General features: G+C 41.0%; 1 protein-coding gene across 1 annotated transcript in view; it reads right to left on the reverse strand.

Annotated features, from left to right (window-relative positions):
- Positions 1-13,085, reverse strand: part of eif3hb (eukaryotic translation initiation factor 3, subunit H, b) — a 111,311-nt gene that overhangs the window by 24,821 nt on the left and 73,405 nt on the right. Inside the window, exons 4-5 of the mRNA XM_022683322.2 lie at positions 9,124-9,223; positions 8,030-8,179 (exon numbers count right to left, since the gene is read on the reverse strand). Of these exons, the coding sequence (XP_022539043.2) occupies positions 8,030-8,179; positions 9,124-9,223 (250 nt within the window). The remainder of the gene's footprint in view (positions 1-8,029; positions 8,180-9,123; positions 9,224-13,085) is intronic.

Raw genomic sequence — 13,085 nt, forward strand, 5'->3', positions numbered from 1 at the left:
TCTGGACAAGCCAGAAGCTTCAATATCCACAAAAATATCCACTGCTGTGGATTGATGAAGCCGAAAAATAATTATTTGACACCTTAAAAATCATGAGTTTCTTTGATTTTAGGAAATTGAAAACCTCTGGGATATAATCAAGAGGAAGATGGATGATTACAAGCCATCAAACCACCAAGCTGAACTGCTTGAATTTTAGCTCCAAGAGTGGCAGAAATTTATCCAAAAGCAGTGTGTCAGGCTGCTGGAGAAGAACATACCATACCTATATATCTATAAATAGCAAAATCAGAGAAACTGATTCAAAAACTAAAGTGTTTTTTTTCTGGAGCTGTATATCCTATGCCTGATTCGGAGAGTCCTATTCTTTTGGAATTTTTTCTCTACAGGCTTGCTTGCGAAACTTGAAGTCGTTGGATGCATTTACTATTAGAAGGTGTGTCCACAAACATTTTGACATATACAGTACAGTGTATATGTTTATAAAAAAAATCTCAGCCCTGCTGTTCACAATTAAAAGTAATCTGTTAGTGACAAAAATGGAGCAGTGAACAGTAATGCCAGCAACTGATCAAAAAACGAGAAAAAGCTCCCATCAACATCCACATTGATTAGAGATAACTAGGTTGGTTTTACAGACACGATATGATGCCAAACAAATTCATTTCTGTTATTAGCGAGGCTTAAAAGCTTTTATAGCCGGTAGAGGCCAAACACAACCGTCTTAATTAATTTAGGATCAATTGCACGAAATGAAATGAATATTATCCAATTTGGCAGTTACAATCAAAATGACCATGGGGACTGAGGGAGCGCGTGTGTTTAGTTGTGTGTGTCCTCACGCCTTTCCTTAGAGAAGGGCAAGTAATTGGCAATGTATTCTTTCAAGTGCTTAACAGTGCTGCCAAAGCTGTGCCTTTCATCCAGCGAAAACATCTGACAGGTCTGAATTAAGAGAGACAAATTAAAAAGATAAAATTCCCTTTCTAGTCTGCCGGGAGAGACCTTCAAACCCACGTGGACCTTTGACAATGAAAAAAAAGGAGCTGCAAAAATTAATATTTCTGTCCCAAAAAGCAACACGTCAACCATGTCTGCGCAAAACGTAATTAAAAATAAAAAATGCTAATTGGAAACGTGAAACTTCCCATGAGGAGAATCCTAATTCAAATAAAGGAAAAAGATAGGAGCCGATATTTGAATAATCGATAGCATTACACTGACTGATTGATTCACCTGCTGAACAGAAGCTGAACAAGAAAATCAAGAAGCATACTGATCCAGAAAAACACATTCCGCCATAATTAAGCCAGACATTTTTGAAAGTTCACTCAATTTCGAAGGTAAGGAAAGAGACAGAGCTGTCAAAGCTGCACCAGAAAAATGGATTTGAGGGGTTTGTGTAGAATGTAAAGAATTGTCTGTCTTTTAAAGTAACAATAAATCTAATTTAAAGTGTAAGAAGTTAATTGCTGCTGCTTCTTTAGGTGTTAAGAGGATCAGTTGAGTTGAGGCCAGGAGAAAAACTCGGCTACTTCAGAATTCATCCGGTTGTTTCTATCAGTGGATCACATACCGTATTTTTCGGGCTATAAGGCGCACTTAAAATACTTATTTTTTCCCAAAAATCGTCATTGCGCCTTATAATGCAGTGCGCCTTGTGTATGGATTTTGCTTGTGTTTACTGACCTCGATTTTATGTGGTACACGGCGCTCTGTTGTGCAGAATTCCTCACCCACGCCAGAAAAAGATCCCCCTCTTGGGCTAGCGCACGGTTACCTTTGACTGCCGTACTGCCTCTCGGCTGTGGCTCAGGGTAGCTAGTTTCCACTGTAGCTCCGTGGCCAGAACAAGGTGCCGGTAAACTTTCCTTTCCACCCGTTCTGGGGTAATAGCACAAACTGTTTCTTTTTAGCGCCCACTTCTAAGTAAAGTTAACCTCTTAAAACGCGCTGGCCCACCGGCGGGCCAGAAATATTTAATATTTCATAACTGGCTGTGTTTCTGAATAGTTATGAACAGTTACAGGTTCAATATAGACATCCAATATACCATTTTAAAGCTTAGAATCTCTGCTTTTGAGCTATTTAGCCTATTTAGCGGAATATCCTTTCAGAAAATAAACATTTAGGGCGAAATATGCCTTGGTTATGATTTTAATAATTCATAACTCTCATATTTGCGTTTATCGTTCGTCCATATTTCATCGAATGCGGTCATGTCATACACCATTCGAACCGTCTGGCTCTCCGGATTCCAGAACTGTGCTTTTACTGTAGGATGTATGTTTCATGAATTAGAGCTGCGTCAGAGCGCATGTTTCCAGTAATAAAAGGCTCTCCTTTTGTCCTGGGGTAACCTCCGGTCACTGCCGCCACCCCCGAACACACACCCGCGCTCAGCCACAGGTCCTACCTTCAAAACGCGTCCAGACTAAAGAGAATCCATCAATCCAGTCTCCTGTAATCCACAGTTATATCCAAACAGCGCTGGAAATCACTTCATCCAGAAATGAAACTTATCCAATCTTTATCTCTGTTTTAAAACCGTTTTATTCACCGAATTCGGCACAACACGCTATTATAGTCAGAAGCCTCGCGGAGTAATGCGGTACTTGCTGTGCTTCAACATAATATTATGGTCTGTCGGAGCGTTGCGGCTACCGTTGTCAGGAGCGTCGCGGAGTAATGCGGTACTTGCTGTGCTTCAACATAATATTATGGTCTGTCGGAGCGTTGCGGCTACCGTTGTCAGGAGCGTCGCGGAGTAATGCGGTACTTGCTGTGCTTCAACATAATATTATGGTCTGTCGGAGCGTTGCGGCTACCGTTGTCAGGAGCGTCGCGGAGTAATACGTACTTGCTGTGCTTCAACATAATATTATGGTCTGTCGGAGCGTTGCGGCTACCGTTGTCAGGAGCGTCGCGGAGTAATACGTACTTGCTGTGCTTCAACATAATATTATGGTCTGTCGGAGCGTTGCAGCTACCGTTGTCAGGAGCGTCGCGGAGTAATACGGTACTTGCTGTGCTTCAACATAATATTATGGTCTGTCGGAGCGTTGCGGCTACCGTTGTCAGGAGCGTCGCGGAGTAATACGTACTTGCTGTGCTTCAACATAATATTATGGTCTGTCGGAGCATTGCAGCTACCGTTGTCAGGAGCGTCGCGGAGTAATACGTACTTGCTGTGCTTCAACATAGTAATATTATGGTCTGTCGGAGCGTTACGGCTACCGTTGTCAGGAGCGTCGCGGAGTAATACGGTACTTGCTGTGCTTCAACATAGTAATATTATGGTCTGTCGGAGCGTTACGGCTACCGTTGTCAGGAGCGTAGCGGAGTAATACTAACTGTGCTTCAACATAGTCTTACGGTGTGTGTGTAAGGACCGTGAAATGGCTCCAGTTAAGAGACATGCTTAAGAGACATTTAGTGCGCCTTATAATCCAGTGCGCCTTGTGTATGGACTAACACTAAAAATAGACCGTTCACTCATCGTGCGCCTTATAATACGGTGCGCCTTATAGTCCGAAAAATACGGTAATCAATAAACACCAGTGAGCTAGTAAGCCAGTCCCATTGGCAGCCATACATGCCCCTGCCATAGCATTGCTTTAGGCCCTACCTTTTCTTCTCCATGTTAATCATATATTCACTTCTTCATGTCCAATTAAAACCCCCTGATGATTGCTGACTCCACACTTAGCTCAAAAGAAAATTGATTGGTAGGTTCGGAGGGGCACTGGGTGATGTATGGGTTTAGAGGCAGGGCAGGAGGGAGGTTAGGAAAAGTTTCTAAAAGGTTTAATGGTTGCCAGATTGACACACAGTGGAAAGCAACGTAAAGAGGCACTACCTTCCTACGGTAGCCATGGTTATAAATTACTCAGCTATGATCAGCAACCTTGCTGAAGTTAAGTGATTACTTCTTCAGCAGAAAAATAACCAGCTTGCCCATTTCCATGGCTGCATTTACTACAGAAAATTCAATTCTTAATGGTCCTTTAATCTTAGCTTTATGTGTTTTCTAGTAAAGAAAGTAAAAACATAAATTTGCCTGTGGGGGCAGTGGGGGCTGGGGGATTGGGGATGGGTTCATAGGGACCAGGATTGAGGAGCCCTGCTCTAGACTGTAGTCTTTGACAGTCCTATACCAATCTACATCTCTGTGGGCCTCATATTATTCCAATGAACACCTACTGTGAGCAAATTCAACACTTGGAATAAACGTCAGACCTTTTAAATTCTTCGTAGTTTAATAAAATATGAAGGGACCAGGCCACACCTGACCATTAAAAAAACATATTCTCAATATATTGTCCAATATATTGACTCCACAAGCATAACCAAGAGTGTTTTCTTTAATGTTTCCGTGAGACATGGCACGGGAAAGTCACGGGATATAATACTAGTTTCTGTCCTATGTGTGTCTGTGAATTATGCAGGAATGTATGCCATAGGTTTCTACATTATTATAGGACTAATGCAACGCATATTTAAATACATAATTTAGATCAGGCCCAGACTGGGGATTTCAAATATGGACATGATGCTGACTACTGAACTACTGATTGACACACAACTTCAGCAGCACTGCGCCACTAAGCAGATCTAAGTAATCACAGTTTAAAGAGGACATCCTCGATTTCTGCTGCTCTCTGTGCTCTCAGCATATTCCAGAAATCCATGTTGGTGGGAGGGGTGGATAAGAAATGTGTGTACGGAGGCCAGAAGGGATATTTAACTGTATTCTCATTCCACTGTGCACACTGCCAACATATGACAAAGATACTGAGATGACTCTTATGTCCACTGGTGTCCCACAAACATCCGATATCATTGTATTCATTGTAGTATTTTACAATCATTACAATCCATTTCACCTGGAGTCTCTGGCGTGTCTCTGAGGAGCCTACTGCGTTCAGAAGCACACTGCAGACTGCAGGAAATGACCTCCTGCATAGCACACTCAGCAGGTTACTGCTAGCACGAGATAACTCAACACATTCATTTAGTAATATTTAGACTGCTTCAGCAGCTCTTCTCTGCAGTATTGACGATAACCAGGGAGCGTTTAGAATACTGAGAGGCGGCTCGTAAATCGTGGCCAGAAATGCTGGCTAACGCTGACAATGGAAGACAATTGTAATGCCGCAGATGTGCAGACAGCAACCTTCTGACTGATCACATACAAAGCATTACGCAGCTGCAGCTGGAGAAGTGCTTTATGGTGTTTTTTCTGAATGTGCAATACAAAAAAAAATAAATATTAAATTACAACACTGTGTACGCAATAAAAATCTGAGAACGGTTTAACATTAGAGACGGCACAAAGTACTGATATCGCCAAATATCGTATTTTTTCGTTTGTGATTAATTATTGATATGGGGCGTCACCAGTGATGTCAGTTACTCTAATCTGACCCTTTTTTTCAGTAACGAGTAATCTAACGCGTTACTATTTACAATCCAGTAATCAGATTAAAGTTACTTATTTAAGTCACTGTGCGTTACTCTCTCTCTCTCTCTCTCTCCACCTCATCTCCTCCACACACACACACACACACACACCGCTCCCTTACCCATTCCCCCTCCGCTCTTCCCCAATCACACGAGTCTCTCTTTCTCCCCTGTCTCTCTCTCTCGCGCTCGACGTGTCTTTAGTTTCCGCCCGTTTTCGTTTTTCGCCAGTTCTCGGGCTCTCTTTATAAAGGCGTTTTTTTGCGGATTTTACACCACACGTGATTGGAAGTTCACTGTGGCGCAGAGCGCACATACCGTAAAGACAAGAAAAGTTCCGGTGCTTTAAATGAACACTGTCAGAATTAAATCCTTCTCAGTAGTTGGACCCGGACCGCAGTCTGCAAATATGTGATCCCTGGTCTAGACCATATACACGGTTCTGTTTTATAAAACCACTCCTTGCTGCCCTGCAGAGAACAACAGGGTCAATGTTCAGTTTTACAGTGTTAAATATGTCAGGTCAAGAAAGACTTTCTTTATTTTATATATTTTTTTATAAAAACAAGTATTTATGTTTAGTAAAATCAAGAAAGACCATATTTTATTTTTTATAAAAAAAACTTATTTTTTTAAGAAATAGTTCAACTTAATAGAGATAAATTGTTGCTGTTAAAAATGCATTTTCCAATAAAGGGAGTATTGGCAAAACTGGTTATAATGTTTATGTTAAGGCGGCGGGAGGTGGTGTCTGCAGCTGCTGAAAGTAACTAATAATGTAACTTGTGAAGTAACTTAGTTACTTTTAAAATCAAGTAATCCATAAAGTAACTAAGTTACTTTTTAAAGGAGTAATCAGTAATCAGTAATCGGATTACTTTTTAAAAGTAACTATACCATCACTGGGCGTCACATATATATATATATATATATATATATATATATATATATATATATATATATATATATATATATATATATATATATTTTTTTTTTTTTTTTTTTTTTTTATTGAAATATATATATTGAGTATAGAAGAATGCTGTGTTGTGCTGCGTTGTGCTGTGCTGCCCTGCGCTGTGTTGCGCTGTGCTGTGTTGTGCTGTACACTGTGCTGTGCTGTCTTGTGTTGCGTTATGCTGTGCTGTGTTGTGCTTTGTTGCATTGTGCTAAACTATGTTGTATTGTGTTATGCTGCGCACTGTGATGTGATGTGGTGTGCTCTACTGTGCTGTGTGCTATGCTGTGCTACGTTGTGCTGTGTGCTATGCTGTGCTGCATTTTGCTGTGCTGTGTTGTGTTCCACGCTGTGCTGTGCTGTGTTGTGCTGTGCGATATGCTGTGTTGTGCTGCACTGTACTATGTGCTGTGCTGCACCGTATTGTGCTGTGTGCTGTTCTATGCTTTGCTGTGCTGCAATGTGCCATGCTGCACTATACTGTGTGCTATGCTGTGCTGTGCTGCATTGTGCTGTGCGCTGTGCTGTGTTATGTTGTGCTGTGCTGTATTATGCTGTGTGTTATGCTGTGCTGTGCTGCATTGTGCTGTGCGCTGTGCTGTGTTATGCTGTGCTGTGCTGTATTATGCTGTGTGTTATGCTGTATTATGCTGTGTGTTATGCTGTGCTGTGCTGCATTGTGCTGTGCGCTGTGCTGTGTTATGTTGTGCTGTGCTGTATTATGCTGTGTGTTATGCTGTGCTGTGCTGCATTGTGCTGTGCGCTGTGCTGTGTTATGTTGTGCTGTGCTGTATTATGCTGTGTGTTATGCTGTGCTGTGCTGCATTGTGCTGTGCTGTGTTATGTTGTGCTGTATTATGCTGTGTGTTATGCTGTGCTGTGCTGCATTGTGCTGCGCTGAGTTGTGCTGTGCTGTGCTGTGATGTGCTTTGCTGTGTTGTCCTGTGCTGTAATAACCTGGCTGCTGATTACATTTTCTCCTTTGTTGTGCACATTGTGAGGATTTGCATTCTACAGTAAGTCAGTGTGGCTGTGCTTTAAGTGTGTGTTGTAAGTGTGCTGTAAGTGTGTGTTGTAAGTGTGTTGTAGGAGTGTTGTAAGTGTGTTGTTATAGTGTTGTAATAGTGTTGTAAGTAGGAGTGTTGTAAATGTTGTAAAAGTGTTGTAAGTGTGTTGTAGGAGTGTTGTAAGTGTGTTGTAAGTGTGTTGTAAAGGAGTTGTGTGTTATAAGTGTGTTGTGTGTTGTAAGTGTGTTGTAAGTGTGTTGTAAGAGTGTTGTAAGTGTGTTGTAAAGGTGTTGTAAAGGTGTTGTAAAGGTGTTGTAAAGGTGTTGTAAAGGTGTTGTGAGTGTTGTGTGTTGTAAGAGTGTTGTAAGCGTGTTGTAAATGTGTTGTAAGCGTGTTGTAAGAGTGTTGTAAGTCTGTTGTAAGTCTGTTGTAAGCGTGTTGTAAGTGTGTTGTAAGTGTGTTGTAAGTGTGTTGTAAAGGTGTTGTGAGTGTTGTAAGTGTGTTGTAAGAGTGTTGTAAGAGTGTTGTAAGCGTGTTGTAAGAGTGTTGTAAGTCTGCTGTAAGCGTGTTGTAAGCGTGTTGTAAGTGTGTTGTAACTAACCCGCTGGAGAGGCCGAGCAGCTCATGTTTCTCTGCAACAGTAGACTTGTCCTCCAGCTCCCACAGAAACACACTGATAAGGTGAGAGTTCCTTATGACTATGGGCACCTCCTCAAACATGCTCTCAAACCCCACGTTGGCCTTCTTTAACCTGAAGGAACAAACACACACACACACACACACACACACACACACATATCAAACAATGACACGGACAAAATGTTCAACTCTCATAACTGTCCTCTCCTAAAAAGAAAACGCTCAACTCAAAACACTTAACAGCAGTTTAGATACATCTCACGTCTTGTATCCCCGACGGCACCGGAGCGCGTTCTGCTATCTGTTCTGGCTGTGAAGATTTTGTGCGCTCATTATTTGGGCAATATAACATTTTATCTCTGATTGTTTTGGTAGATATTGAATAAAAAACCCTATCAAAACTCTTATTCAAACTCCACCAAAACTGAAAGAGTCACTGTTGTAACATAAAGCAACAACCACATTCGGGTCGGCCACTGCAATTAAAAACGGCCTTCAGAGAAGATGATGTCTGTTTTGTTTTTACAAGCTTTCACGACTGTTCAAAACAAAATGATGTGATTGTGTGACTAAAACTTCATTCTGAAATGTATGAAAATGAGGTCAATTTAGATAGATGGACTTTCTAATCATTTGATAGCAAGTTGGCTGAGTATTAACTCATCTCCATTAACTCTCTCCTCAGATAAGTGATTCAGATCATTCTCTGGATATGGAGAGAGTACAGAGTTATGAGGAGGTCACTCATATCAACTGCTACCATGCTTTCACATCTACGCCGCCACTAATCTGTCCATTAGTAGGAGCGGTCAAGGTTAAAGTCGACACTTTCTCGGCACGGAATTGGCCGGTGGCGCTCTCAGCTGCTCAGTAAAACAGCTTCAAAGCCCAAAGTGGGTTTGATCAGAATTAGTGGCACAAATTCAGAGAATTCGGGCAGGACCTCAAACGACGGCTCGGGAGCTGGGGAGCACTCTGAGTGTGATATATAAACATACTGTAGATGAGACTGCACTAGTGAACATCTCTTGTCTCTTGTAGCATGGCCTGACCTACCCTTCAGATGAGAAGTCCTTCTCTTTGCAGATCTCCATAAGTTTGGGGGTCAGTCTGTAGGCTTTGAGGGACAGGGAGCCCTGAGCTGTTTTAATGGGGTCTGTAGAGACAGAAAAAAAAACAATAAAAAGGCACGTTTGTACTTGTTCAGACTTATTCACAAAAATATTCACAATTGTTCACAGGTGTTACTGTTTACAACACCATCATCATCACTTCTTCTTTTCTTTCACAGATAAGTCTTTTCACATCTTTTTCTCAGTTAAGAAGTACTATCACAGTAGAGATTCACCAATCCAATATTAGGATCTGCTAATACCCCAATATAAACAAAATAAGCTGAACTGTGTATCATATAATCAGGTCGATTCACTCACTAAGCCTGATGCCTGCATTCTGGACAGCAACAAGATCATATTCTAGGCTTTAAAACTTAGTATCAAAATAACCTACAGACATGATGCACATACAGTGGTTCTTGAAAGTTTGTGAAACCTTTGTGAAAATTTTCAGTCTTTCTCTATGAATTTGACCTACAAATGCATTAAACTTAAATCCTTAAAACTTAAAAAGTAGACAAGGAGAACCAGATCAAACAAATATAACAAAATATAAGATTTGGTCACTTATTTATTGAGGAAAATGATCATATATAACCATATAACAACCTAACGTGATCCCCTTATACAACAATAACCGTAACTACACATTTTTGGTAACTACACTATAGTCCTGCACAACCTCTTGGAGGATTTTAGCTTATCGTCCACATGAAACATTTCTACTGGATTAAGATTAGAACATTGATTTGGCCATTCCAAAACATTCACTCTTTTAATCTTTAACCAATCATTGATAGAACAACAGGTGTGCTTAGGGTCATCATCATTCTGCAGGGCCCATGTTCTTTTGAGACTCAGCTCATGCACAGATATTATGACACTTTCCTTCAGAATTTGCTGGTGTAATCATTTGCAGGTCAGAAATCATTGTTCCATGAAAGATGGAACACAAATCACACTTTACTATAACAGTGTTTGTGCGCTGGAATGCACTAATAAATACATTAAAAGAAATCTATTTTATTTTTATTTTGGTGGACTAATGTCAAATACTATAAATAACTTAAAAAAACTGATTCTGTCACTTTAATCAATCAGAAACAAATATATAATCACATGCTACGATATTTGATTTACTTATTCTTCAAAAGCAGGTCTCGACTGATGCACAAATTATCGAAAAACTGAAAAAGTCTGATTGGTGCACCCCTTTCAGTCAGTTTACAGAATCCAAAGTAAGGGTCAAACTTCCAGATGCCACTGCACTAAGCAACTAAACGTGCAACGACAACAACAATAAAACACTATTTCTCAGAGCTCTGTCAGAGACACCACTGTACAAAAATTTCAATTCTGGGTTATGAGGCCTTCAAAGGTGCTGACGGATGCTAATGTTTGTAGGGAGGAGATTTATAAGCTAGTCGTAGTGGATTAATTCCACCATCAGCAGGAGGACATCCCGCGTCAGAATGGCTTTATTAGTGTTCCGCTGAGGCTTGCTAAAAGCTGCCAGTCACCTGAACATTCTGACAGCCAAAAAGAGGATTTGCAAATCTTCAGCACAATTCTGTCCACCTTTCCCTGCATTCTGTCATTCCAGAAAGCAGTCAATTACCTGACTTCTCAGAATGTGCTTCTATTTGGGGACAGAAGAAGACAAAAGTGGTGCACGGCAGCGATACAGGGAAGGAAGCAGGAAATGGAGGACCTATTCAGAGACAAGTGACAGGTGATATACGGCATGAAAATGAATTAAAGCAGGAGCAGACGAGACGGGACGGCCATCTCTGTAAATTCACAAACACACAGTGACGTGTCTGCAGTGTGAAAGCAACATCAAAGTCAAGATTAGCGGATATGCAACTTCATGTGACTATTAAAATATTGCTTTCTCACTACTCTTACCCAGCATCTATAAAAAACTGCGTCCAGTCATCCATCTACACTCAACCAGAAAGTCAGAGTCAGTGAGAAAGAAAGCAAGAAAGTAAAAAAAGAAAGATAGAGTCACAAAAAAAATAAACATTCATCCTGGACCAGACAGCAAGAAACCAAAAAAAAAAAAAAAAAAAAAACAGAGCAAGAAAAACCCTGACGGTCAGAAGCCCAGCCTCCAGGTTTAATCCATGTCCAGCCTTACATTATTGATGGGAAAAATACTGAGCAATCCGACCCTCGGACAGGCCACGGACAGACCACGGCTTCAGGGTCAGTCACTCAAAATGTCCCAAATCAACCTGCCGACCACAATCTATACGACTCCTCAGATACGTACGGTATAAGAACAGACACACCCTGACCTGACCTTTAATAAACACTGGCCAGGGAGAAAAGGGCAGATCCATATACACTGATTGATAGGATTACCAGAACTTGAGCTTCCAGTCAGTTATATATATATAATGTAACACTGTCTCAGGTAGAGAGCTTAGCGGATGACCCGGATAAAGGATATGGACACAGCCTGCAATCCTGAGACTGAGGCCCTGTTATTAAAAAAAAAAGAAAAAAAAAAGGTATTTTCTGCAACACTGATTCTGTTGGTACATTTTTTACATATGTTTTGGGAGTTCAGTGTGATTTCTAAATGCCTGGACTACATTCTACTTACAATTTCCGATATGCTTGAAATTCGTACTCACAAAAAAAATCCATGTCTTTGTTTATTAGGTGATAATTTTATGTATATAAAATAATATAATATTATATTTTATATTTACAGTTTAAAAAGAGACTAATCTTTGCTGTCTTAAAAGCAGCTAAATAGACTATAATATTTAATTGGTTTAATTCCAAAACAAGACTCTCAAAACAACGGCTGTTATTCTATTATGACATTGTCTCTCTTGAACAGACTACTGCAATGATAAATAGAGCTAAACAGCTGCAGCTACAGCTACACTTGTGGGGTGAGATACCATTAGATCATATCAACTATTTCAGAAACGATGAGAATAATTGAAAATAACTAAAATATACTTGATTTAGATAAAGCTGGTTTAGACAATAGTAAAGAAAATAGCTGATTTCTCCAAAAAGGAAAATAGATGCTTTTTAATATTGTGTTTAAAGAAACACAGAGGTTTAATCCTAGTTTACATGAGAACACTACACTATAGTAGTAGTAGTATACTATGCAAGACAAGAAATTACAGTTTCTAAACATAGAACAACATTTATATTTATTCCTATATCAAAATCTGAAATCTAGCACTACTTAAATGTGTAAATGTTGTACTTTACAACTTGTGTAAATCTGGATATGTGTGAACAGGGCTTGAGAATCCAGTCACTTGGCAATATCAGGTATTAGCAGCATTAATGACACCATTAGCTGCACACCTGGGAAATAAAAATACATAGTACATAACCATAAGCCACAGGCTCCTTTAAGATATATGGTTAGCGGCTACAGTATATTCCTCATTCAGGTCAACGTGCCAGCAGACTTCATGCCAGTCTGCACCTTAGCTGGGGCACCGTGAGCCGAGCTGAATGGCTCGATTGTCCGTGCGGAGCGGGTGCAGGGTGGGGGTCCTGGCAGCTGCTGGGTGTCTGATCTAGAATGGTGTTGTGGACCTGCCTTCTGGAGAAGGAGGCTGCGCTCTGATAGGGAGCCACATCTGGCGTGAGGGAACGACTGAGGAAACTTACTGACAGCAAGCGGACCAAGAGGGAGGGGGCTGAGAACACTTGGAGTTTTGTGCTCGGCTCCCCTTCGGCTCCCCCCAAGCACCCGCACCCCCCCACCCCAAAGCCCAAAGCTGGCTGGACTAACAGACCTCCCACCTCCCCGCCTGTAGCCCCTCCGTTCAATCGCTGCTGTAATCAGAGAGCCGGGATGGCAGAGGCAGGGGCAGGAGCAGGAGCGGGCTCAGCTGAGTGAGAGTGTGTGTGCAG

Source organism: Astyanax mexicanus, chromosome 3, assembly GCF_023375975.1.
Source record: "Astyanax mexicanus isolate ESR-SI-001 chromosome 3, AstMex3_surface, whole genome shotgun sequence".
Classification (NCBI taxonomy): Eukaryota; Metazoa; Chordata; class Actinopteri; order Characiformes; family Acestrorhamphidae; genus Astyanax; species Astyanax mexicanus.